General features: G+C 35.0%; 1 protein-coding gene across 15 annotated transcripts in view; it reads left to right on the forward strand.

The window, feature by feature from the left end:
- Window positions 1–25,940, forward strand: part of Cngl (Cyclic nucleotide-gated ion channel-like) — a 299,859-nt gene that overhangs the window by 252,483 nt on the left and 21,436 nt on the right. For 10 of the 15 annotated variants that reach the window (XM_064040521.1, XM_064040524.1, XM_064040523.1 and 7 more), the window contains 8 exons: window positions 900–1,057; window positions 6,736–6,885; window positions 7,616–7,757; window positions 9,777–9,974; window positions 13,682–13,789; window positions 14,172–14,312; window positions 18,149–18,301; window positions 23,794–23,924. In XM_064040521.1, coding sequence (XP_063896591.1) covers window positions 900–1,057; window positions 6,736–6,885; window positions 7,616–7,757; window positions 9,777–9,974; window positions 13,682–13,789; window positions 14,172–14,312; window positions 18,149–18,301; window positions 23,794–23,924 — 1,181 coding nt within the window. Of the gene's footprint in view, window positions 1–899; window positions 1,058–5,909; window positions 5,961–6,735; window positions 6,886–7,615; window positions 7,758–9,776; window positions 9,975–13,681; window positions 13,790–14,171; window positions 14,313–18,148; window positions 18,302–23,793; window positions 23,925–25,940 lie in introns of all 15 variants that reach the window. The other 5 variants (XM_064040530.1, XM_064040532.1, XM_064040535.1 and 2 more) reach the window with 2 other exon arrangements.

A 25,940-nucleotide genomic window follows, 5' to 3' on the forward strand; every position in this document is an offset into this window, starting at 1 on the left:
TCATAAAATTAGGTTGTCCTTTTCATATTTTTCTGAACAATTCTATCAAGTTATTACTAATATTCTGGCACAAAAAATTAAAGCATTAATTTGACAATAAGAGTCAAAACAAAATGAAATAAAATTACCTGATTGTAATGGAAGCATGCCTATCAAAATCAAGTAAATAAAATAAATAAACAAAAATGTCACGCTCGTCAGCTTCATATTATTTTAATTTATCATTTCCTTTCCTCATTTGGAAGTTTTTTCATGTTCTTTTGAAATGATTATTTCTATTAGACGGTCAGGTAGCGATGGAGGATAACGCCCGGCCGGAAATTATTCGATTTTGCTTATTTCCGCGAGCCCTGATAATACTTAGCTGTAAGTAATGGATTTTATATTTTATCAAGATTGTATTAGTTCATAAAAGGAGGGCCTTTTTAGGATGCATTTCGATTAATTAAAATTAAGAGGTCGTGTTACAGAGGGTACCTACAGATGTTTCTGTTACGGAAATGAGAAATGCTTTCGTTTGTTCGTAATTTAATTTTAGATTATCGCAACGAATAGAACCTACTTTAACAAGAATCTTCATTGTAAAAGAATAATTATGTAGGTACTTTGTTCTATTACCTGTTAATAAATACCAGAAAAGTTTTCGAGCCAGACTCTTCCTTTTAACTTGAATGAAATATTCGAAGCCTCTCATTTTAATTTTTATAACACACAAAGAATACAAATAGCAACACACTAAAAACTAAAAAAAAAAACATCTAACAATTTGCATGAGCGCATGGTCAAAACTTTTTCACAGATTTTAAAACTAAATCCAAATTCAAAAATAGAACTTTCGAACGATCTTCAAAACGCACAGCCACAGACTAAAATTCATTATTTTTTTCTTTATTCGGCAGGCAGAAGAAGGCACAAACCGTACATCCGAAGGTGAGGACAATGATGGGAGTGAGGTTAACGCTGGATCCTCTCGAGTACTCTCGGCGGCCACCTCCAGGGAAGAAGACGATGACTCCAGTAATAATGCCAGCAGTGAAAGCAAGAGCCCTGGGCAGAGGTACGTTCAAAAGAGTTTTGATGACTGTTGGAATAAGTAGGTTTAAGACCAAGAAGTTTGCTTCGATGATACGAAATAGAAGTGTGCTATTTTTTCAAAGTTTTAAAAGAAAATTAATCTGGGGCATTTTTGTAGATCGGTCGAATTTACATGGACTTTTATGAAAAATAAATGAATCTACCTAATGGTAAATTACATTTTGAACAAAAACAGTTCAGTAATGCTTGAACTAAAAGTTCACTAAAGACAAAATTAAGTATTTGTAAAATTAAACTTGCGCTTATAGGATTATTTAACAGTAAATTTATTTTTATGTCAACCTATTTTCATATTGTAAACAAGTCTAAACTGTTTCGTATCACCGAAGTGAATTTAAACCTAATATAAATAATTCCAAAAAACCTAATAATAGCTGAAAGATGCCATTATTACCTTGTTATAACCATTCTACTGTCTATAAGTCCCAAATACTGAATCAGTATCAGAAATCAAATGTTTGCGATGTCCCTGGTCCCTTTTCTGAGTAGGTAGACTAAGTTTGATAATTTATTTTTTATTTTTTAACCATTCATTCATCAGGTTCAGCATTTTATCATCGTCAACAAATTATTTGAGGTTTTCAGTATTTTTAAAAAGAATTCTACGTGTCAGGTAATTATCAGAATTGTGAGTTTTCGGTTTGAAAGCTAAAGAGCTATTTCTATGACAGATGTGGCCGAAAAGTTCGTTGTAATTCGGCAGTGTAGTTGTAAAATATGAGCTAAATTCTTTAATTGAAATATATCTTGTTTATGTATCTATTGTTCCAATTAAAAACTTAAAATCGATTCCAAGATTTATTATCTAAATATAATTCCTGTAACTATGTTACTATATATTTATGTGTATGATTTATAATTATGTTATAAATGTAAAATATGTACAATATAATACAGTTTTATTATAAAACACACGTTTATTGGCACTTAAGGCTTATCAATGCTGTTCATAAAATGTGAAATGGGGTTTATCATTTCATTGTAAAAATTACTACACTATCACAATTCAATCGAATGGGTGCAGCGAAGCAAGTAGGTAGGTATATATTTTAAGCAATAAGATTTACTAAAGTACCGTATTTCAATAATCTATAGACAATAAATTATAGTTTGTCAGATACAGTAAAATTAGGATCATTACCAAATAGGGTAGTGAGTGTCCAGGTTCGAAATAATGATATAATATTTAGTCCGCTTTTTAGATAATCAAAAAATATCGGATACGTATTTTTTCTTATTTTAATCAAACATAAAATGACAAAGACACAACGCTCCAAAAATTAGGATTGGGGGGCAGTTACGTCACAGAGTCCTGAAAATTGTAGCAATTTGTGACGTCACACTCAACTTTAATACGCTATATCTTAATAAGTTCTGATCCAATTTAAAAAAGAAAAAATAATTATCGCTTAATTTTGGACAATCTACAAGCCGGACTAATTATTATTTTTTAGGAAACTAGCCTATTACAAGTTTCGGAATCCTACACTTGAAACTCGGGATCTTAATTTATTATCAAGAAATGTCTACGACACTTAAATGAATAGGCATATATGTAGATGCCTAAATATCTTCAATATTTGTAAAGCATTAATTTTGTTTTAAATTAAATAACTGTCTTGATTAGAACCATTCTAATACCTCGATAATTTTGCTTTCAAAAGTAAAATATTCTTTCAGTTAAAAGTATGTCGATCTAGTAGAACTTTTATTTCTCCAAAAACCATACAATGCAATGCTTTAGAATGTTTTAAAGGTTATAAAGATTCTTCTACAAAAAAGTCCACTTAGTGTACTTTTTTATTATGCTTAGAAATACAATTCATTACAATAGTAAAGAAGCAAGGTAATGACAAAATTAAAATTTTCTTGCGGAATAGACTTCGTCTGAGGGAGACGTTAAAAGTCTGAAGGATGGTAAAGTGACCTCTTGCACTTTTATGAGCTCCTGGTACTCGCTCAAAGAGTCGGAGTTGTTTTAGAGACCAGAGGTGACTCGATAAAAGTTCCTCTTTCGACTCAAAATCATTTTGAAACATCCTATAAAAATAAACGAATTTCAAACAATTTGTATTATTCTGTTCAAGACGTTAAGTCAGGAAATTCAGTTACTTAGTTTAGTTACAGCCTATTTATCGTCCCACTGCTGGGCACAGGCCTCCTCTCACACGGAGAAGGATTGAGCATTAATCACCACGCTTGCTCAATGCGGGTTGGTGATTTCAGACTATATAGTCCAGGTTTCCTCAAGATGTTTTCCTTCACCTTTTTATCAGCCATTGGTGTCTAAGATATACTTAGAAAGTACATACAAACTTAGAAAAGTTGCATTGGTACTTGCCTGACCTGGATTCGAACCCGCGCCCTCATACTCGAGAGGTTGGTTCTTTGCCCACTAGGCCACCACGACTTTTTTACTTAGATTTTGAATAAGTATAAAATAATCGTAGAAAATATACACATTATATGTACAGGCAATATGTATCTACCTATATGTAGGTTACTATTTTTTATGTATATTATAAACTTAATAGGTATGATGGCCCAGGACTACCCTATATCACCTAATCTCCTATAGTTAATCATTTTACGCGTGACCAAACTGACCTAATCAAAGTTCAAAGATCAACTAGGTACATTATCAGCCCCAGTTTCCAGATGGCAGCCACTCAGCAACCAGTGGTCCATCATCGAGATATTATACTTCAATGTTAGTAAGCGCCCCATATACAGGCGAATACAACTAATCGATAAGTTGACTCGATTCCTAACTCGATTATAGACGGCGGCGCTCGGTGGCTTATGCGGTAACCCGCGGTAGGATATAGGTTATTTCGATGTCATCAAATCGGTATCGGTAATGCATTTAAGACATTCAACTTTGTAACCATTATTTTTGACATAAAAAAACTTTAGGTATTTATTTTTTATTCATGAGTTAATTTTGCACTAAAGAAAAACTTGGCCGGCTATAAAGATACCAACTAGCCGTTTTCCCCGCGGTGTCACCCGCGTCCCGTTGGAATAAAATATAGCCGAATAAAATATGGGCGCAATTATATAGCCAACTGTTACTTAAGAAGAATCTACCTTTTTAACAGTGAAATAATTTTCAAATCGGTTCAGTAGAATCGTTAAAGTACAAACAAAATGTTTCCTCTTTATAATATTAGTATAGATTTCTTCATGTACATATTTTACTCGAAAACAGCATAACAAAACCATTTTAGTCATTGAACTTAGGGATATAAAAACCTCTGACTCTACGACTAAATTCTTAAATCAAAATCGCCTAGCTACTTTTAACAACTCAATCGCTTAAGCCTACAACTTGACCCCTATTTAACCATTTATCTACTTTAAATAGAACCGACACTCGGATAATAGCGGGGCATTACCAACCCTTAACTAATTCAACACTAGCAAACTTTCTTACGCCCAAAAGTAATTAATTGCTCGGGTTAATCCAATTACCTGGTTCAATTAAATTCATTTTAACGGAAAATTCAATTTAAGTCTACAGGTTTTTATTGGTCGTCTTTTACGGTATTTGAAAAGAGGAGTTAGTTTAGTAAGGACTTGTAAAATAGTCAGACTCTGAGGTTTTGAAGTGCTAAATTATTGAACACTAATAAACCTAAAAAAATATAATAATCTAACTATCCATGTTATGCTGACTATACCTATAGTATTACAATTTATGTATTAATTGAGATATATTAATGCTGACATTCATTTAAATATTACCCGTATACTCTTTGGAGAAGAATATATACCTACTCGATTTTCATTTGCATAAGTCAAAAAGGCTTACCCATACACAATTATTTCAAAATTGATGTAAGGTTACCTCACAGCGCTTTCACACTAGTCGATTTTTCGCACAGTGTTATTATGCACCACACATTACGGGCGACAATATACTGTCGCGCGATTTCACGTGCGTTGTTTGAACCGGTAGTTGTCAATTGTTTGCTGTCGCTTAAAAATACCCCTAGTGTGAAAGCTCTGAAACTGTATGGATCCATTTCCAATTCTCTATAGAACATCTGACAAGATGTTCTTAAGGGTGTTAATCGTTAATACATTAGTTGGTTTATATTGTTATTTCACTAACAATCCTCTGAACACCATTAGCAGCATACCACGGGTGGTAATTATGGGAGAATTGCCCCAAATGGCCAAGATTAAACGGACAACGACATTTTTATGTCGGATCTCTCCATAGAATGCCATAAAGACTGATGTATGGTCAAATTAGGAAGATATATTAATATGAACAATATCCCATAATGTTTTGAAGGACGCTTATATTTTTTCAGTCTATGTAAATAACAGTATTTAAAAAAAAAACTCTGTTTTAACAATATTTTATACGATGTATATTTAATTTATGTATAAACTTGTACCTACTATAATTAACTTATAACTCATCATGAATTATTTTTTATTTATTTTCTTTAAAGTCATTTAAGTATAAGTATAATATCAAATTATACATAATATAACCCTATCTTTAAGATATGTAAATTTTAAGCCAAATATAATTTGCAATACACCTGAAATCGTGCGTTAAATATTTACATAATTTCTACATTAATTTACCTACCTACTGAGTATGCATAACATATTAAAGTACATATTTTACTAAACATCACATCTTATAAAGATGATTTATTACTTTCATGCATACAAAATATAACTTAAAGCATCTCTATAAATCTGAGGCTTAAAAGGCTTTAATTCCATGTCATAGAAATTACGATAGAAATGTTATAGAAATTGATGATAAGCAATTTTCCCAACCTGTTCAGGCTGTTGAGCAAGTTATCTCCATTCACTCCAAATGCGAGGCCTGATGATATGTAAGTGGCCCGATGTAAGCACCGTACGCTTTGGATACGCTTAGCTGCGACCCTAGCAACGAGCACGATCCAATACCAATGCTGATTGATTACGTATGCCCGATAGATCAACTGCTGGCTATCAGTGACGTTTGCAATGGCTTACGTGCACAGACAATCAATTTCTACCCTCGACAAACTTTCTAATATCTATCCTCAACGTGAACCGGAAAAATTGGCCGAATTGCGTGTCGAATTGTTATTGAAAGACATTACATACGTCACTTGATAGCCAGATTAAATCGTCGACTATACGTACGACTGATACGTAATTGGTGCCCTAAGCCTACACGATAATTGTGCATAATGCAATAGTATAACTGTTGAAGTTAGTTCACGACCTTGCACAGCTGGCCGTGTAGACGACACCTAATGCTAAAATATTGTATAAACACTTATTAAATTGTACTGTCCGTTGACGAGATGTAGGCATTATGCATGTGATACTTTGTGAAGTCTCGTCGACAATGTATCGTGTCCTGTGACGTGTTGTCCGCTTTGGTGGAACGAACTACCTCTTTTTTACTTTTTAAATCTTAATGTCTGCTACTGCTTCTATAGATTTTATTAGATTTTAGTTCCGAATGATCAGTAGACTCATAGAACTTTAGCTCTAGATGGCACGTGAGGGCCGCCGTTCGGGCCCACCAAAGCGCGCAACGGTCACAGCAGGCTTCCACCAACATTGCACACACTACACCACTGTCTCCGTATAACACGATACATCCCTTTATAGGCGACCGATCATTGCATCGAGTTCGTCAAGCTCTCGCAAGTCCATGCAGGACACTGAGAGGGCGGGGTCAGACACAGACAAACGCGGCCATAAATGGAGACACGTCCAAGCTGTCATGGCATACTACCAGGCACTCAGGAAAATAAAGAGGTTCGAACACTATCGGACCACCGGTAAAGCCGCATCGTTGTCGATTGTTATTATATTTCATTGTTTGTTTATGATTTCCCACTAATGTGCTACCTTCGTCAGTGTATAGGAACTTCGGGAATGGTACTTTACTCACTGGATTATGTGTGTTTTTCTTGTGAATATTGTGTCTTACTAGTTCACCAAGTGATTCTACTTTCCTACTGTACTTGAGACAATAAAAACGTGTTCAATGTTATTTCATTGTTTAACTGCATTTTTAATGTTTCAATAGACGAATAGTTTCGAGCTCCTAACTTTAGATGCCTAGTTACTAGTTTAGAACTGATAGATTCAATTCACTGATATCTCACTCTACAAACTATCATATTATTATATTCGAGTTGGACTTTTTGTTTCTCTAGTGTGAGTTGCCATGCCGCATGTCGAAATAGAGTAATTTATTTGCACGTGTTTGAGATTTTTCTGTTCACGAAGTTCTAGTGCATCACCGCACATAACAAAGTAACAATAGAGATTTGTATATTCCAATGTCAATAACACTTTCCTTGAAAATAAATGAACAGAATCTTCCAGAAATCTGTGCTTAAGAGAGTAATTGAAGTAATCCTGTCATTTCTTGTCTATCTAATATACTTGACTATCTGAAAGCATGGCTACTTTTGCTTACTAAACTCCCTACTGTAGTGTGGCGAGTTGACTTGATACTGACGAGCTTGTATGACTGCAGAACAAAATCGAATCAAAGATGGATGAAGCTGCGGACGACCGTGCAGCTCAGCTCTGCGATACAGAAGAAACCGCCGCTCAAGAGAGAAGATTCCTTCTTGAAGAGATTTTCCACTAGACAAACACCGTTAACGCAAGAAACTGTGAGTACTCCGGGTTAACATTACCTAAATATCCTTTCTCTCGTAAGGTCTTCCCTCTACCATTATTCCCTCTGCCTTATTCTTTTCAATAGGGAGTTCAATTCATTATCTCTCTCAGGTAGCCATCATGCGTGTTCAGTGCACCTGCAATAAATAAAAAGTAGATTTGAATAACAATCTAATTAGGTACTTCAATCATCTTTAATATGTAAAAATCCTTATTCGTCATTAATCCTATATATCGTTCTTACATGTATTAATTTTAGTAGATACAATTTTACCAACAATATGAAATACAAAATACCATGTCAATACCCTCTGAATTTCACCACCATCCCTTGGACCCAAACAAGCTAGCAATTATTCAGCTAGTTACGCGTTAATTCCCGTTCCCTGTAATGTTACACCATGAAGCGTAACATTACACCATCGATCACGTTACGTATACTGCCACTGGGTCATGCATCTGAATAAAGGTACGTTTTCAATGTCACCTGTCGACTGCAACTGCCGACCGCACATGCCGCGACTGCATTATTACACGAAGCCGTTTTGAATTGAAGCGGCAGCAGCACGTCCAGTTGCCCTTTATTTTTTGTTTTTTATGGCAAATCATCAAATGACTCCTCCCGCTGTGTATTGGCAGCGTGAGGGAGTGTCACACTCTTAATAACTAAAAACCATAATGTTCAGCATTTTACTGACTAAAACCCATCTTGTTCCTTCTTAAGCCCTTCATGTACCAGGGTGGTAACTTTTTCGAACAATCCCGCAGCCCACGTGCAGTCGCCCTTAAATATCAACAGCCGTACTACAACATTTTAAACATCTGTTTAACACTTGTTTAAAAAAAGTGACTGCAAAACGGACATCATTTCAATGTCGTAATCTGAGATTTTTTTGACAAATGTTCAACAGACGTTTTTGTGGTACGACGGCAATTGTTTTCATGGAGTCACGGCATGTGCGATCGGCAGTTCCAGTCGCTGGCATTCAAAACATACCTTAAACGATATTGAATTTAGAAGCCTCAGTACAGATTAAGATTACAGACTGTATGGAAGTAGTTCGAGTCACTTTATATTAGCGTGGTAACGCGTGTCCCCAAACTTTTGGGGCACGTAAATTGAAATGACACTTCCGATTTTGGGTGCTTTTATGATGTAGTCGTAAAACTTGTTTCGTATTATATGCTGTAATAAATAAAGCATATTATATGCGAAAATTTAACATTCATAAAATGCGAGTGTAGAATATCAAATTTTGAAAATAATGCAATGAAAACTTTGCACTGAATTTCGATTATGTCGCACCGTAAATGTCCTAGTAATACCCTTATCGGATATGCAGTGAGACAAAATTGAATTACCGTGAGCCCAATGTGTATTTATTAGATTTAAATTGAGTGATGGATCACGTTATGGACATTACAACTACTAAATGGATTAAGGTATTTTCGGAAGAGGCTTTTATGCTGATTAATTGATTGTAATTTTTTGCCTCGTTGATATCAACCTACTTCCGTCTATCTACCTACGTCTACTATTCTACTACACCTTTCGAATATATAGTAAGTGAAAAAGCATAGAAACACATTTTAAAGGAAAATATTAATCTTATTTTTCACCTCTGTTTTTTACAGATAATGTTGTTCTTTACTATATAGGTATAACTCTAATCAAATATACATTTTTTTTTATGCGAAATCATCAAATGACCCTTTCCACAGTGGATTCAGCATGAGAGAGTGTCGGACCCTTACTGACAAAAACCCGCCATATTCTTTCTTAAGTCCTTTATGTACTAGGGCCACGGTAACTCTTTCAAACAATCCCGCAGCCCTGGCAGGCACACACATATCATCAATAGGAAATAGTTTGAACAAATCCGAAGGCGTCGACCTTAAATTATTCCACATATTTCCTATCTTCTAAGTTCCAAAACAATTTTATCTCCATGTTGAGTTTCCTATGTTCTAATTTCCATCCAAAAAATATAATTCACATTACTTCAACATAGGTAGAAGACACCGGATCAGAGGGCGCGGCAGGCGAGCACAGATCAACGAACCGACAGAGGCGGCGCAAGATTCGAGCGCCGCGCACAGTTGTCAACCCGGACGAGAACTTCTTCTTCTATTGGCTGTGGCTCATCACCGTCTTCGTGCTGTATAATCTTTGGACCCTCATCGTTAGGCAAAGCTTTCCTGAGTTACAAGTAAGTTTTTTTAATTATTTTTGTCTTAGGAACCTTGTGAGATTTTATGAAATGCCTAGTTGAAGGTGGACAGGTCTGAGTCAGTTTATTAGCAGAAAAAGCAATAAAAAAGTAAAAATTACATTCTACCGACTTATACATATATAAAGAGAAACTTTATATGAACTCGTTTTGCGGTCATATTAAAATTCAAATCGAAATTGTTCGATAACCTTTTAAAAGAGGTCAATGTAAGTTAAGTAAACTTCTAAACCATAAAATCAAAGCTAAACAATAACAGCTAATAATAATTTATGAATAAGACTAATGTATTCTTTCCCACGCTACTAACGAAAACTATCAAAAAGCTTATACATAATTAAACAGTTGGTTCGCCCAACAATAGTAGGTAATATCGTGTCATGAAAATACAGCAGTTCAATGTAACGTCGCGTCTTTCTATTGGATAATCCATTATTCAGGTCAAACTCGCGGTCCAATTACAAAAGAATATGAACCTTAAACCTAGGGATTAAGTTTTAGAATTGCTTGTGGTGGTACGTGAAATGGTCCGAGTTAAAAATATTCTTTTCGTGCCAGTTTGAAAAGAAGGCAGTAGTGCAATGTATTTTTTAATACTTGGAGTAATTATCTGTGGTAATTGATTTTATTTTGAACAAAACGCTTAGGTATAGCTAAAACCTAAATAAGAGCTGATAAGGCCATACTTATTTATTCTTTATAACCCCCAGCAATTTATTTAGACATTATCCTATATCCTATAAACTCAATAGAAATTGTAGATCCGAATATTTTTAACGATGCAATCACAGATACTGGCAGTTTACTGTATCGGAAGCCTGTTATTGCGCGCCATTGGCTGTTCGAGGACGATTTTACTTTTAAATTGAGAATAAAAATGCATCGAAGGAAACTATTGTTCAGTCTAGCTTCGGTCGGTTTGAGTCGTCAAAGCTTCGGCGTTCTGTTTTCAAATAAAATATGTATTCGAAATTTGAATGTAAGCTAATGTAGACAAATAGAGGAATATTTTGTGTCTCATTTGCGATTTTGTTTTGTTTTTATCTGTTGTTCATTCTAACCACAGCTTTGGCTTAACAAGTTAAGTTATATAAAAACCAGTCGTACAAAAAAAATTACACGATTGATTCGAGTGACCTGCCGGTTTAATCACCTAACAAGCCCTAGTGACGGAGTTGTCTCAAATCAGCCTGATGACCAGCCAGCCTCTAAGTAGAGTCTTAATAACGACTGCTACTGAGCAGCATTCGAGGGAACTGGCTTTGCGCCTCACAGCCCTCCTAGACACAAGGGTCTTAAACAACCAACTTTCAAGCTCTGACTCTTGTTTTATAAAAGTTCGTATAAACCCCAAAGTGATTTAAGCCCTACTTAAGAATCAAACCAGTGCACGGCAGTTCCGCTTATGACTACTGCAACCGAGGGACCTATTAAAACAAACAACAAAAACAAAAGACAACTTTTCTATCCATCGCTTTCACAGTCTTTTCAATATCTACAGGGCAGTCAACCCTTTCGTCTCTTGGGAATGGTCACGTAAACAGGGGTAGCGAGAGTGTCAACTTTCCCTTAAGGGCGTAACCCCAAGGAAAGCCATAAAACGTCTATCGATTTCATTCGTAACCCACTTGTCATCTCTTATTTAGATGTTACAAACTCTGGATTACATTTTTTTAAGAAAGGAGGTTTCATGTTGGAGGTAGAAATCTTTTTTTTTTTTGGTATTTTGTGTTGATATTTTGAGGTTCTTAACAATTGTACAAAAAATAAGCTGTGCAAAGAGTATCTATTTAATTTATTGCCTACAAAGCAAAAAAGACTCTCACGCCTCTTTTGGTAATTCCTCCTCATCCGCCTCTTTTGGCCTATTCTGTAAAAATGTTTTATTGAAAATAATCATTTAACAAGCATGCTAGATAAGATACATAGTTGTGACATTTTACGATGACACTGTTGGTCTCAAATATAAGGAAGTATTAAGAATACTGACACCACAATATATTTGATATTATCATGACAATAATCCCACAAGACACCATTACATCAAGGATTATGATATGAATATCACTGAACAAAAAGGGAGCAATTCACATCTACATAAACACAGCAGTTAGAGTGTGAAAAAGAAAAATGCCTACATTATCCCTGAACTGAGAGAGTTCCACAATAAATATTTCTGTTAATAACGCCGACGAACGTATAAAATGAAAAATTGCTAAACTTTACGCACCAAGACTTATGCGAAGTCGTAAAGCGAAGTTATTTTAGGTATTATTCCTACTCCATACATTTAATTTAATTCCGAAAGTCGGAGGTTGTGAACAAAAACGTTTTTAATATTGTGCCTATAATGTTTACCTCTTTTTTTATTAACATTTCTTTTTGGAAAATAAACATTCTTAACACAATAATAACACATAGGTAGATAAGCCTTTACATTTTTTTTCTAAACACAAAAATACCAACAATATTTAAAAAATGTTCCAATAAAAAAAAAACAAAAAATATTTGAAAAACTTTTTAAGAATGTAAATAATAGGTATGTGAAAAACTTTTTCACCATTTTTCAGAATGTATAGGATCTTATTACCTACAATATATAAGACTAGTCGGTTTTATAAATAACCTCTAACGTATATAAAGTAGACATATAAAAGATTTTACTGTCTACTAAACTTTCTTTTGATCCTTTTTATATTCTTCATTGTTATTATATCCAGATTCTTACTAACAAACTTAACGAATGTATTCTTTTGTAATATGTTTATACATATAGGCATATCCATGGTTGGTATTAAGATTGTAAATGATTGATGATGCCTTGTAATAAAATCATGCAATGTTAAAAGGTGCATAATTGATTGATATTGTAGGTTTTTCGACCAATACTTATTTGATGTAATTTTGTTATACGAACGCTGGTTATCATCATAAGTCCCTATATTTTTATGATGTTTGTATTACGAAAGAAAATGTTTTTTTTTTCAAAGAATTGTATTTTTCGTTTTTGAGCTGAATGATCTGCTCTGAACAGTTTTTATTACTTTAAATAGCAGTTCGTACGTGGCATAATTATTATATATACCATCCCATCCTGAGATTCCATATAATTTGTGAAAACTTTGTACAAATAAAAATAATAAAATTCTCTTCATTGGAATTAAGATTGACAGGTGAAATAAGTTTGGAAATACTAATATTACTATTTAATTTGACGAGAATATCTAAGTTTATTGAGTTTTCAAAGAAAAGTAATAAAAGTTTTATTAAACTGTGTTTATACAAGTCTCTAGTGATTACATACTTATTTGAAATTTCTTTTTTGTAATATTTTTTTTCTGCTAACTTCTGCCCGCGGTTTTCACGTTCCTTTGGGGAATACTTTCAAAAAAATAAAATCAGACTATATTATAGCCTGATGTGGGTATAAGCTTCATTTTGTCCATCATAATTCTTTAAGTCATTAGGTAAAGCCCGATAGGGCAGTCGCTCCTTGTAGAGCACTGGTACTCAGCTACATCCGGTTAGACTGGAAGCCGACTCCAACATAGTTGGGAAAAAGGCTCGGAGGAAAAAACATAAAGCCCGATTAAGGAACAAACATCCAAACCCACAAACCTTCATATTATAACTTTATTAATATTAAAAAGTACCCTTAAGATTGAAGATTATCCTTCTGTCCACAGATAATGTGCCATTTCTTCTGGCTGACGGTGGACGGTATAAGCGATGTGGTCTTCGCTCTGGACCTCGTTGTGCAGCTAAGAACTGGCTACCTGGAGCAAGGACTGATGGTGAGCATATATATACTTTTTTTGATGACCTTACTTAGTTTTGAGCCCCGACGCAATACGGTGATATTTTAACGGTCGTGTGTCCGTTTGTGGCACTGTATAGCTCTTGAGCGGATGAACTAATTTAAAAGTTGGTATTTTGGTGAAAGCTGGTTTTTCAGCAGTAATTCAAGACAGGATTCATCAAAATGAGCTCAGTCGTTTTAAAGTTATTAGCCATTTTGTCAACAACAGAGAGGATATCAGATACAAAATAGCGCAGCGATGTCGCAAAAAGCACGTAAATAATGTAAATCCTGCTCTAACATTATGTTAAGGATAGTTTTAGTAGGTTATTATTAATATTGCATTTATTAACCAAATACATAATTTTTGTTCACAGGTATACGACTCGAAGAAACTAGCGAAACATTACTTGAAGTCGCGCAACTTCCTCCTCGACATAGTGTCACTAGCGCCCCTAGATTTACTGCAGCTCCACATCGGAACCAACCCCATCATTCGCTTCCCTAGGTTCTGTAAGGTAAGCACATCATATTATGTTATTACTTAGATCCGGCGCCTATCCGTGGTATGTTATAGCAAAGCATTTTAGGGGATGAATACCAGTGTAGTTTTAGGGTCGATTTTTCAATCATCAACTTCTATCTGAGGAATAAATATGGTGGTTTGATATACCTATATCTACACAAGAGCTGGTAACATGTCAAACGTATTCTTTAAGGGTCCTTAAGGAACGATTTTCAAGCGCCAAATGACTTAACAGAATAAAGTTTTAAGTTTTGATAGCTTTTGTTGCTATAGAAAATATGTCAAATCGCTACATTTATTCCTCAATTTAATCACAATCGTATGGAAATAGAATTCACACAAAATTATAAAAGGAAAATTACAAATTAAACTTGGTAACAGCCAAGAACGTAATCAAATTAATAAACAAAAACAAAACATTGCTTAAGGGCAATACTCCGTGTAATGGTACTTACTTAAACAAATGAAAGACATCGTCAATTCAGTACTGAATGCTACATAAACTCTTAATTTAGACATAAAATGTAACAGTCGTAATTAAGACCTCCTTCAAAATCGTTTCACGACGAACAAGCATAAAGCTGAGTTCACATCTGAGACAAAATCTGCTGGTATTTCATTGAATTATATTATGAAATGATTGTTCAAAATCCAAACTTAATCAACTCCTTTCAGAAGCTGTATTAAGTACCTTTGACCTACCGTTTTTCGACGTTCATAACATAACACTTAATACATCTAAGGCCGGATTTTGTAATCATCAGTTAACTTTTTAACCTCTGGAATAAAAAATTGGCGATTTGAAATATTTTCTACACAAAAGCTGTTAAAATGTCAAACTTACGCTTCGGAATAAAGTCATCTGGAGATTAAAAAATCGGCCCTTGTATGTGATCCTATAATTTAAATTAACGAAACCCATCATAGACCGTCTGTCTTTTCTTAAGTTGGTTAGGTATATTGAGAGGGCCAGTGACACAAGCAGCATAACATTGCGTTCCAAATGTGAACCAACCTTTACGAATGAAATATTTGCAATCAAAACGGTTTTACACTCGCTTTGAATGGCTTTAATTTCAATAAATATTTGTAAGATTGGGACTTTGTTCATTATGTTACGGTTTCCGAACGTTTGGATTTCCGACAGTAATCATTGTCTTCGATGTTGTTTATTGAAATTCTTTTACGTTGCTTCGTTGAGTTAACTTTAAGATTGTAGAACTTTGTGGTTGAAGGACAATAGAATGTGGATATTACCAGTACAAGTGTGGTCTGTTTTAATTTTGGTTATTACACTTATAGAATACTAGCTTCCGCCCACGACTTCGCCCGCGTTTCCAAGAGAACTCTTCAAAAGTCCGGGATAAAAACTATCATACGTTTTTTCTCAAGGTCAACTCTATCTCTGCATCAAATTTTATTAAAATCGGTTCAGTGGTTTAGACGTGAAAGCGTAACAGACAGACAGACAGATAGAGTTACTTTAGCATTTATAATACATATTAGTAGGGATTGACAATCCCTTTCTTTTCTTTTACTACGCTTATGTAACATGCAAATGATTTTATAGAAGAATAAATCCTGACTGAAATCTACTAGAAACTGTTCTACCGTATATTGACACAGAATAGAAAATAAGGCAACAGAGCCTACGGCACTGGGTTCATGTTTCGATAAAAGCTTTCGATCAAGGACGCTCAATCACTGCATATCTAGGCTAGAAGATAGGCTAAGAATAAAAAATCTGCCAAATGGAGTTTGATTTGCGCATTCCATCTATAAGTCTATTCTAATAATATAGAAAGGAAAAAAATTGTTTGTTTCCAATAAATAAACTCAAAAACTACTGGACCGATTTTAAAAACTATTTCACTATTAAAAACCTACATTACCAGTACGAGTAACGTAGGCCCTGTTTTATCCCAGTACGGGCATTAGCTCCCACGAAATGCGTGTGAAACCGGGGGAAAACAGCTGGTATATAATAAAGAAGATTTTTTTTTGCCTACTGATTCGAATTAAAAAATCATTTCAACAAGGAAGGTACAGTGTCCCGGCTATAGTTATAAGTAATACCCGGGTGCGCGCAGTAAGTAGTTTAAACGGGATGCGAGTGAAACTGCAGTAAAAAGCTAGAATATAATATTTATATATGGTATTAATGTAAATGACATGCATCCTCCAGATCATACTTTATGCCATAAAACTCCTTTCTAAGACCATAACTTTCACATTAAAGGTGAAAATGGTGTGCCATGATAAATCCTTGATAGTTATAGCATGGCCTTATTATAGGTGCAATAGCTTCCTTGAACGGACTATTATCAGGCCTCTGTCACTCGACGTACTTGCGCGCGATAAATGCCTACCGCTCGCTGGGTTACCGGTAGCCCCACGCGGCTCAGGGCGCACAACAGTCACACGCGCCGCGCGCGCTCCAATATTATTATTTTTATTTCGCGGCATGTTATGCTGTTGGTTTTTATTAGGTTTTTTTAAGCTACCTCACAAACTGATGGATTATTTTGAGTTGTGTTGGTTTATATGCGACTATTGTACGATTTAGAAACATTTTATATGTATGAGCTTATCTAGTAATTCTATTTTTTTTTTTATAAATTAATACTTATCTACTTTATGATTTTAACAACAGAGATCATTAGGTACTTATTTTACTTTAGATACATACTTAGTTATATGAACTGTATTGTGAGTTTTTTAGCTCAAAACACATCTCGAGTGTAAGTAGGTATAGTTCTGGTCCAATTTAATGACGACTCGGAACATTACGCGTGTCGCTACGCAGAAACCAATTTTAGGTATGTATCAACACTCGACGGAGTTGTACCATATGGGGTATGGCACTTGTGCTCGAAAAATAGTTGGAAACCGCCTTTGATTTTGACGAAAGCTTTACTTAAGTACCTATGCTTACGTATTAGGTAATATTTAGTAATATGTACCCATACTCCATTTTAGTTGGCAATACAATAGTTAACTAAAGAAAAATATTCTTGATATTACGTAACTTTGTTTTCCTACGTAAATATTAATAAATTGTAAGTAGCAACCCTAAGCACGGCCACGGCACGGTTGCGGTCACTGAACTGTGCGCTATCGCATTCGAATAACAATCAAGCGCTCGAGCTTTTAAGGTTCATTTTATAACGCAGCTAGGAATTTGTAGGTAGTTGGGGAACTTGTAGGTGCTTATAACAGTAGGTATGGACTTTTTTGTATGGAGTGATTTATCTGTTACGTAGTAACTATTATATAATCTGTGCTATTATGGTCTCTAAGCACACATTATCGGTTTCCTATTAATACTACAAGATAGAACAGTAACGTAAAACGAGACTCGTTATTATAAAATTTTAAAAGGAGGTTCTAAAGTAGCACATCTTTATATTCCACATTCACACTGTTGAATGTCTGAATAAATTGGACTTGAAATTATTGTTATCAAATTGTTTGCCTACTCAAAATAAATGCTCCATCTCCAAATGATTCAGTCTCTGTAGAACTATTAACGGTAATGTTTGATTTTAAAAAAGGGAGCCTATAAACATGATATGGGCACAAATCCTGAGTCAGTATCTTCAATTATTTATTAAAGAAAGTCAATAGGTATTTCCCGACCTAAAATAACGTAACTACAAAACTGAACGCTCACCAACATGCATTCCTAGCGTGGTGAGTATGGGTAAATCCGATCAGCTTGAGAAGGCCTTTCTCCAGCAGTGGACATTTTTAAGACTGTGACGACGTAAACCACTGCGAGTCTTTAGCCCATTCTATTTTCCGAAATTAACAAAACCTATCTTCCAGGTGTACAGAGCAGTGGACTTCTACTACATAGTGGAGTCCAGGACGGTGTACCCGAACTTCTGGCGGGTCATCAACCTCATCCATATCTTGCTGATCCTGGCGCACTGGTTCGGCTGCTTCTACTTCTTGTTGTCAGAAGCTGAGGGGTTCCAGGTTAGTAGTTACTTCTGTCTCACTTATGTAATTGGTGCAAAGCTGTATTGACTTTTTTTTATAGTCTGAAGATGCCAATATTTTTTTTATAATTTTGAATTAGCATTATTGCTGTAAAACTTATTCATGATGTGACCCAATTTTTTATACGTATTTTCTTCACCATATCACACAAGAGGCTTGGGCCTGGAATATAAGACCTATCTCAATTGCTACCTACAATAAGATTTAACTAATGAAATTTCCCTAAATGTATTATTATTAAAAAATATGCAAATTTCAAGTAGGAAGGTAGTCCCAAATTTTGAGCTAGGTTCGGTAAAACCGGCCTAAGACCTAAAGGGAAGACGTGGCAAGACCTCTGCAGGGAAGAGATAAAGTCTAGATCAATATTTCTAATGACCTAAGGCTCTTTCACAAAACTAGTGCTAAGCTTGAGATTCTTATTAAAATCACGCGCACTTAAATATAATTACTAACTTCAATCTCGTAAATTATATCAATTACTGATATAATTTACGAGATTGAAGTTTTCTTACTACAAAAGATTGACCTGAGATTATACGAAGGTTGATGCACCTAGATGATAGGTACCTTTTTTTTTAACGACGTCAAAAATCATCAAATGACCCCTCCCGCTGTGGGTTAGCAGCGGTGAGGGAGTGTCAGACTCTTACTGACTAAAATCGTCGTGTTCCTTCATAGGCCTTTTATATACCAGGGCCGCGGTATCTCTTTCGAATAGGTACCTTCCTACAACTTATCTCCGCATTTCGAGACAACCTACATATTATATTAAGACACATATTTACTATACTAATACATTACATAAACACTGAAATTATTTAGAAGTTATCCTCCCTTGATTTCTTAAGCACACAATTCTATGATGAGATTTGCAAAGGGCGTAGGTAAAGCATATCATATTCACGGTTACAGTCAATTTGCTTTTGAATTTCAAATTATTAGGGTACTCCTACGACTATCCAGGGATTAAATTATTTGGGTTTAGACACAATATCTATGTAAATATAACGTTATGTTTGAAATACACTGATTGAAAAAATATTTGACTGTACCCTTGAGGTAATTTTTTAGACTTTACTTACTACAATAAATAAACTTTTATTTCTTGGAGAAGTTACTGAACTTAGAATCATCGGGTAACTGAGTTCATCCGAATATGTGATTTAAAATGCGTAGAAATACATAAAATTATTTCCACAAACCGTACTACCAATAAATGTTATATGGTTAATAAAGAATTCCTGGAATAATTCCTATCTTACTGGGTTATTAATTCATTATCTACTCAGAGACTTCATTATCACTTTATCCTCATGATTAAGTGTAGGGTTATAGGTCTAGTCTACGTTCTAAGACTTGTCTTTAAATCTCACTAATGCCATAATCACTTATATCACATAAGATACTTATCTATTGAATTCAGATTAGGAATTCAATTTGAATTTGTAGCAGAGCCATTTAATGTCCTTCCACGTTTGAGTGTCCTAAAAACTTTTATATTGAATACAGGACATTGAATTCCTTTGACAAGGGTTATATACGGATTTGACCGAGATATCAGATAGGCCGGATCTCGCGCCGCGGTTAACCAACGTAATGAAAATGCCTGTCGATATGGTTCGGGACGTAAATCTTTTAGAGTGATTTATTCATTTAGCGTGTGACGTTAATAGGTGGGTGTAACTTCTATCACTTCTTGGGTTTGTGCTTATTGCAGGTTTTGGAAGTATTCATAGGTTGGAAAGTTGATGATAACGTTAGAATGGGGGCGAAATTAGGATGAGTATTACTTTAGGCTAAAGAAAACTGTAGGGTTTGGACTTCTGGAGTGAGGTAGGTACCTGCATAGAGATAAAAATGAAGCTGAGAGTGATGATGAAGTTAGAAAGAGACGGAGATACAAGCGGAATGGGAAAGTAGTTTTAATAACAACAAAAAGTATTCCGGATTCATAAATATAATGCACTTAGGCAGTACTCAAATATGAAAACCAGTAAATCTATACCTAAAACCCAGACAAGCCATTTTATATAGAAATACTAGGTATAGAAATACTATACTAATACTAATCAGTAGCAACAAAACAGTCAATATAAACAGAACACTTGAAAACTTCAGAATACGTATCCTTTAACCACTACACTACAAACGGGTTCTTAGTACAGCCAAGACATAAACCCTAGGTCACGGAACTGAGCATCGTTAATTTGTAGCCGACAGTTCTCATTACGACACGTTGGACGTAAAGTACGGTACTTACACTCGGTTAATGCCGCGAACAAACCTAATGTTTTACTTTCTTTTGAAGATTTTGTTAAGAGATTGTGTGCGATTTTGAAGTTAAATGAAGTGCATTTGGTCCTCCCAGAATACACGGGAGTACTCAAAAGTCCTCGAAAATCATGGACGTATGATTTCAGTGTTGAAAATCCGAAACTCAGGACCAAACACAATTAGTAGTTATCGATCATATTCGTTTATTGCGTTACATACAAGACATAAGGTGTAAATATAAAACTGGTGATGAAGATTGATCATTCCACCCGTGAGATGTAGGAAACACAGTCCGACCCGCTCGTCGAAATAATAATGCGAAAAAGATTTTGATACTTTGTTAGACACGCTTTTACGCTAATCAGATGAATCGATTAAAACATTCGGCGTATATGGTGATAGGTGGTAACACAGCGATGGTAGAAGCTACTTTTTATCCGGGTGCGGGACATATGACCGAATCCACGTGTGAAACCCAGTCTCAAAATAACTATCATTGCTTTAATTATAATGCTGAAAGAAGTTTTCAAGAAAGTAGAACAAACAATGTATGAACTTTGGTACAACAGACCGTAGTTTAAACTATATTCTCTGGTACATTATGACGCAATTTCAGTTTCAAATTAAACTTTACTCTTTCATACTGAAGAATATAAGTTTAAAGACCACGGTCTTTTTAATAGTGCTGTTATATGTACTGGTTTTATTCCACAACCATAAAGTTATTGTTTCGGATATTATTTATACAAAATACAAGATCAAAGGTGAATTTATGATACTCCTACACACGGTAAAAACCTACACGGCGAGGAAAAACACTTTATGAAAATAATATGTAAATGGTACATTTCCATGGAACTTTGGAATTGACCAAATTATAAATCTTGTGAAAGAAAACATATTTAAATGTACCTAGGTGTAATCTGTTTGCATGTACGAGGTACCTATGCCTAAAATTCCTTGAATAGGTAATTGTTCATGAAAATGAGATAAGTAGTTCCCTATTGCTATTTTTTTAGGAAAGTTACTGCTCATCGTCCGTAGAGTTTAAATAGAAAACTACCTAAAACAAAAGTTCCGCCGACACCTCTTTCGTAACTAAATTATTAACACACATAAGTGATCGGTTTACCCTATTAGAAGTTTAAAACAGTCACACGCTTTCAATGGCCCTGTAGCGCACCATTCTTCTATCCCATTTAAGATACGTCACTCGTAAACAATTGAGTTTAAACGGAGAAAGAAAAGAGAACGGAGACGCCATAAGGAAGGTAGGTCAGGCGCCCCCTTGTAGGTCAAGCGACGTACGGTAGGCGTGATCAGTTACCAGAACTAAGGAGACGTTCGGGTTCCTAGTCAAATCAAAACTACTCTGTCAAAGATTGGTCATATGTTTTTCCAAATAATGGGCAGGTTCTATAGAAAGCGTGTAAAGGCGGAGCTAATTAAGTTCCTCGCTATCCAAACATGCGATAAACTATTGCGTTATGATATCTCCGCTAGTAATTTTGTTCTCCATGGTTTAAACTTGCCACTCTCTACCAAACAAATGTACAGTCAGGGTAGAAAACTAAGTTTACAGCCGTCCTCTAATGACGAGGCCCCATTGTTGGATCCTTGCTAAGCTGATTTGCAAACCCTCAAAAGGTTTTTGCGGAGTAGCCCTCATTTCGTATTAGTCGGCCGAGATAAATTAAGGATTACTTTTTATCTCACTGGTAGGTCCAAATGATGTATCGTTTGGCTTGTATTGATAGAATTTGGCACATATAGAAACCGTGCAAAAAATCTGACGTTCAATTTATAGCATCTAGACACACGGCAGTGTGTCCGCCAAGTTCGAGCAAAAAAAGCGGCACACCGGCCGTCCGTTACACGAACCATTTCGGGCCAAATTCGACCCCCCTATAACTCAAAATCTATGTTATTTACACATTTCAAATTTCTAGTATCTGTTGAGACCTATTGTAGGTCTTGAGATATTGACGTCAGAAAATCGCTATTTTTACTATACACTCACTGACTGGCTGACTGATTCACTGACTCACTCATCAAAAACCTAGACCACTTCCAATGGTCGTATTGACTTGAAATTTGGCATGGAGGTCTTTATGTCAAGGTAAAGGGAAAAATCTGAAAATGGCCAAGTGTGAGTCGGTTTCAAAATAATGAAGGTGTAAAATACCCAGTGTAAAATACCCCTAAGGAACTAAAACGAACTAAATTTATCTATATTTATATAATATCCCACCCAAAACAAAAATGTGAAAGGCTGCCAAGTTCGATAATATGGAAATCCTTCGCCTATAAAAGAAGTGAGATCTGAATAAGTACCAAGTTCCATACACATACCTCAGTTAAAAATAGTTACTTTTTAATGATGTTACGAGTACTTGGCAAGTTTTCACACACCTTCTTATAAACCTACTAAACGCAATGAATCAAGTATTTAATTTTCTATTAAAACTTGCCAAGTAACATTATTAAAAAGTAACTATTTTTAACTGAGGTATGTGTATGGAACTTGGTACTTATTCAGATCTCACTTCTTTTATAGGCGAAGGATTTCCATATTATCGAACTTGGCAGCCTTTCACATTTTTGTTTTGGGTGGGATTCTTTTTTTTTGAAGCAAGGAAAATTATATCATTTGAAATTACTTGCACCGTGAGATTGCTATAATTTATTCACGACTTATGTCGAGATACCTTTGCTCGTTATGTTGTAAAAATCTCGCGACATACCTCACTACAAGATGTCTTATTTATATTCATGAACTGTCACAGAACGAGAGGTAACACTCAGAAAATGTTAAGCATGAGATGTACTCAGTGGTTTATATTATATACTTACTAGACATTAGGACTCACTTCGTAGTACATTGCTCTCACACTTGACTATTGAGTTTGGATCACACTATGTTCGATGCCCGTGAATTAATTTGACTATCCATGTAGAATTTCACAATGGCCTCAAGAGTAACCTACTCTGTCTGTATGTCCGGATGAATCATAGTGAACCATGATATCGACGGGCACGGAATTTCTCTCAATGGGTTTCAATCGATATATAGTCAATTCTGTACCACTCTGTGTACCATTTAGGTTCAGTACTATCAAATCGGAACAAAACCTGCACTCGTCATTTGTTTTACATACCAGCAACAGTACATTAAACAAATCTTCTTTCAGGGCGACTGGGTATACCCCCACCGGCCGGGAGACTACGCCACTCTCACGAGAAAGTACCTCGGCTCCTTATACTGGTCTACCCTCACTCTGACCACCATAGGAGATCTGCCGACTCCTGAAACCAACGCCGAGTGAGTACATGCATGTTTCTTTTCTCTCTAAACAATTTTTCGCTGGTTACTCACTGTTGAAGGGTGCTATAGCGTAAACTTTCTACGCTATCTGCTGTTGAGTTGGGCAATTAATATACTAACTATTTAGTTGTGAGCAGGGTTTTAATGCTTACTCTTTAACGCTACCACGGTTAATCTTTTAACTTTAAAGATCGGCATTAACTATTTTGCACTGCAGAGCAGGTGCACTAATAATTATATACCTAAATTATTCATTCAGTAGTAAGTAAACTTTAAAAGGTTAAAGGAACTGTCGAAATAACTAAATAGGACTCGATGAAAAAATATTGACTCAAATGGACTGTCGTACAAAAACGCCATAGAAACTTAAAATTATATACCTACCTACATATCATTCGTACAGGTATCGATAGAATAACAATATTAATTTTGTCTATGGAGCGCGTATACTTTCTTAAGGTTTCTTGAAATGTATGTGGAGGGTTAAGACAGCAGTCTCGCTCTTATTCGAATGAAATATTATGAAAGGTTTTATGTATTCAACGTACGAGTAGACATTTCAGTGAAACAAGAGTAAAACGAACACCCTTGACCTTAAAAGCGATTTCCACATTCCCCCAAAACTCATGACCTATTCTGTTAATATCACTCCACTCGTACCAAGTGCCAACCTTCAGAAACTCCGACCAAGTACCAACATTACAGACTCAAGTAGGTGACAGTTTCTAAAAAAAGGCTCTTCACGACTTTTGTTGAAACTTTTTTTATTCTTTTTCGTCGAGAAAAAATGGGACCGAGGCGTCCCCTTGTTTATATAATTTCAATTACCCTGCCACTTGCTTTTTTATTTTGTAACGTTATGACATTTTCGAAAAGATAATAGGACCTCATTTTGTTTATTTTTTTAGTATTTCCGTCACGTTTACAACAAAAACATAATCATTATCATGGTAATCCTTTTCTTGTGAATGGTTAACTTTCATGGTCATTGTTTATTAATTTGTAGTACTTATTGAATGATCTAATATCACTAAGTGACATCAAAGTTTTCCACAACATAATTTTTTCGTCATTAACATTAACAAAATTAGTTTTACGTCATTTGTATTAATAGCAACGGCACGGGTTAACAACGAAACGAGGGTATGTTGTACCCCAGTAGGCCCTTAAAAACAGCCTCATTAAGCGTCGGGTTGAATTCCAATTTCGGTTTCCCCCAATCATTAGTACGGTCCCGGATCATTAAAAACTGGAATGTCGAACTTAAGAATACAGCAGAACTCTCCAAGAATTTACGCAAGTAATTAAAAGTAGAAGCTAAAATTGTTATCAAGTATTAATGATTTTAAGAAGCGATTAGTGAATGAAGGTTATAATTAAAAAATATTTGCTGTCATGAATTTTTTCTAAAATAGAAGCAGTAAATCTGCCTATATACGTTTTGCATCGACAAGTTTACTAACATAATTAAAAATCTCGATTGTTCGATTTTCTTTAAACATTCAATTGTTTCTTCTTTTACCAGTGGCGGAAAATATGATATCCTTTTATACTTATAACTGGGATTCATTATTGCCGTAACATTATTTGGTACATTGCTCACGACATTTAGGTCTTGTCTGTACATCACACCTTCATAAACTCAAGAATGACATTATAATGGTTATTATGATATGGTATTAATGGTCATTAAATCTCCGTATAAAGAAAATAACGTACCACTTTTTTATATCATCGCACGTAGATATAACCCTTATAATGTATTGAAAAGCAATAACTCTAAATGCTATGAATAGATCCAGGATCGGTAGCCTATAAAAATAACAATTTCCTGCTCTTATCTCTATAAAAAAAAGTCTAAAAATACCTTGATAACATAATTTTCTGGTCCGGTTTTTATACTGGATATAACGTTCATATAATGTCATAAAGAAAGTTCTAAATGCTTTTATGGTTATCATAATATTTTACACACTCATTTTTCATTTTATTTTATATTTGACCATATGTTTT

Source organism: Helicoverpa armigera, chromosome 22 (assembly GCF_030705265.1).
Source record: "Helicoverpa armigera isolate CAAS_96S chromosome 22, ASM3070526v1, whole genome shotgun sequence".
NCBI classification, from domain to species: domain Eukaryota; kingdom Metazoa; phylum Arthropoda; class Insecta; order Lepidoptera; family Noctuidae; genus Helicoverpa; species Helicoverpa armigera.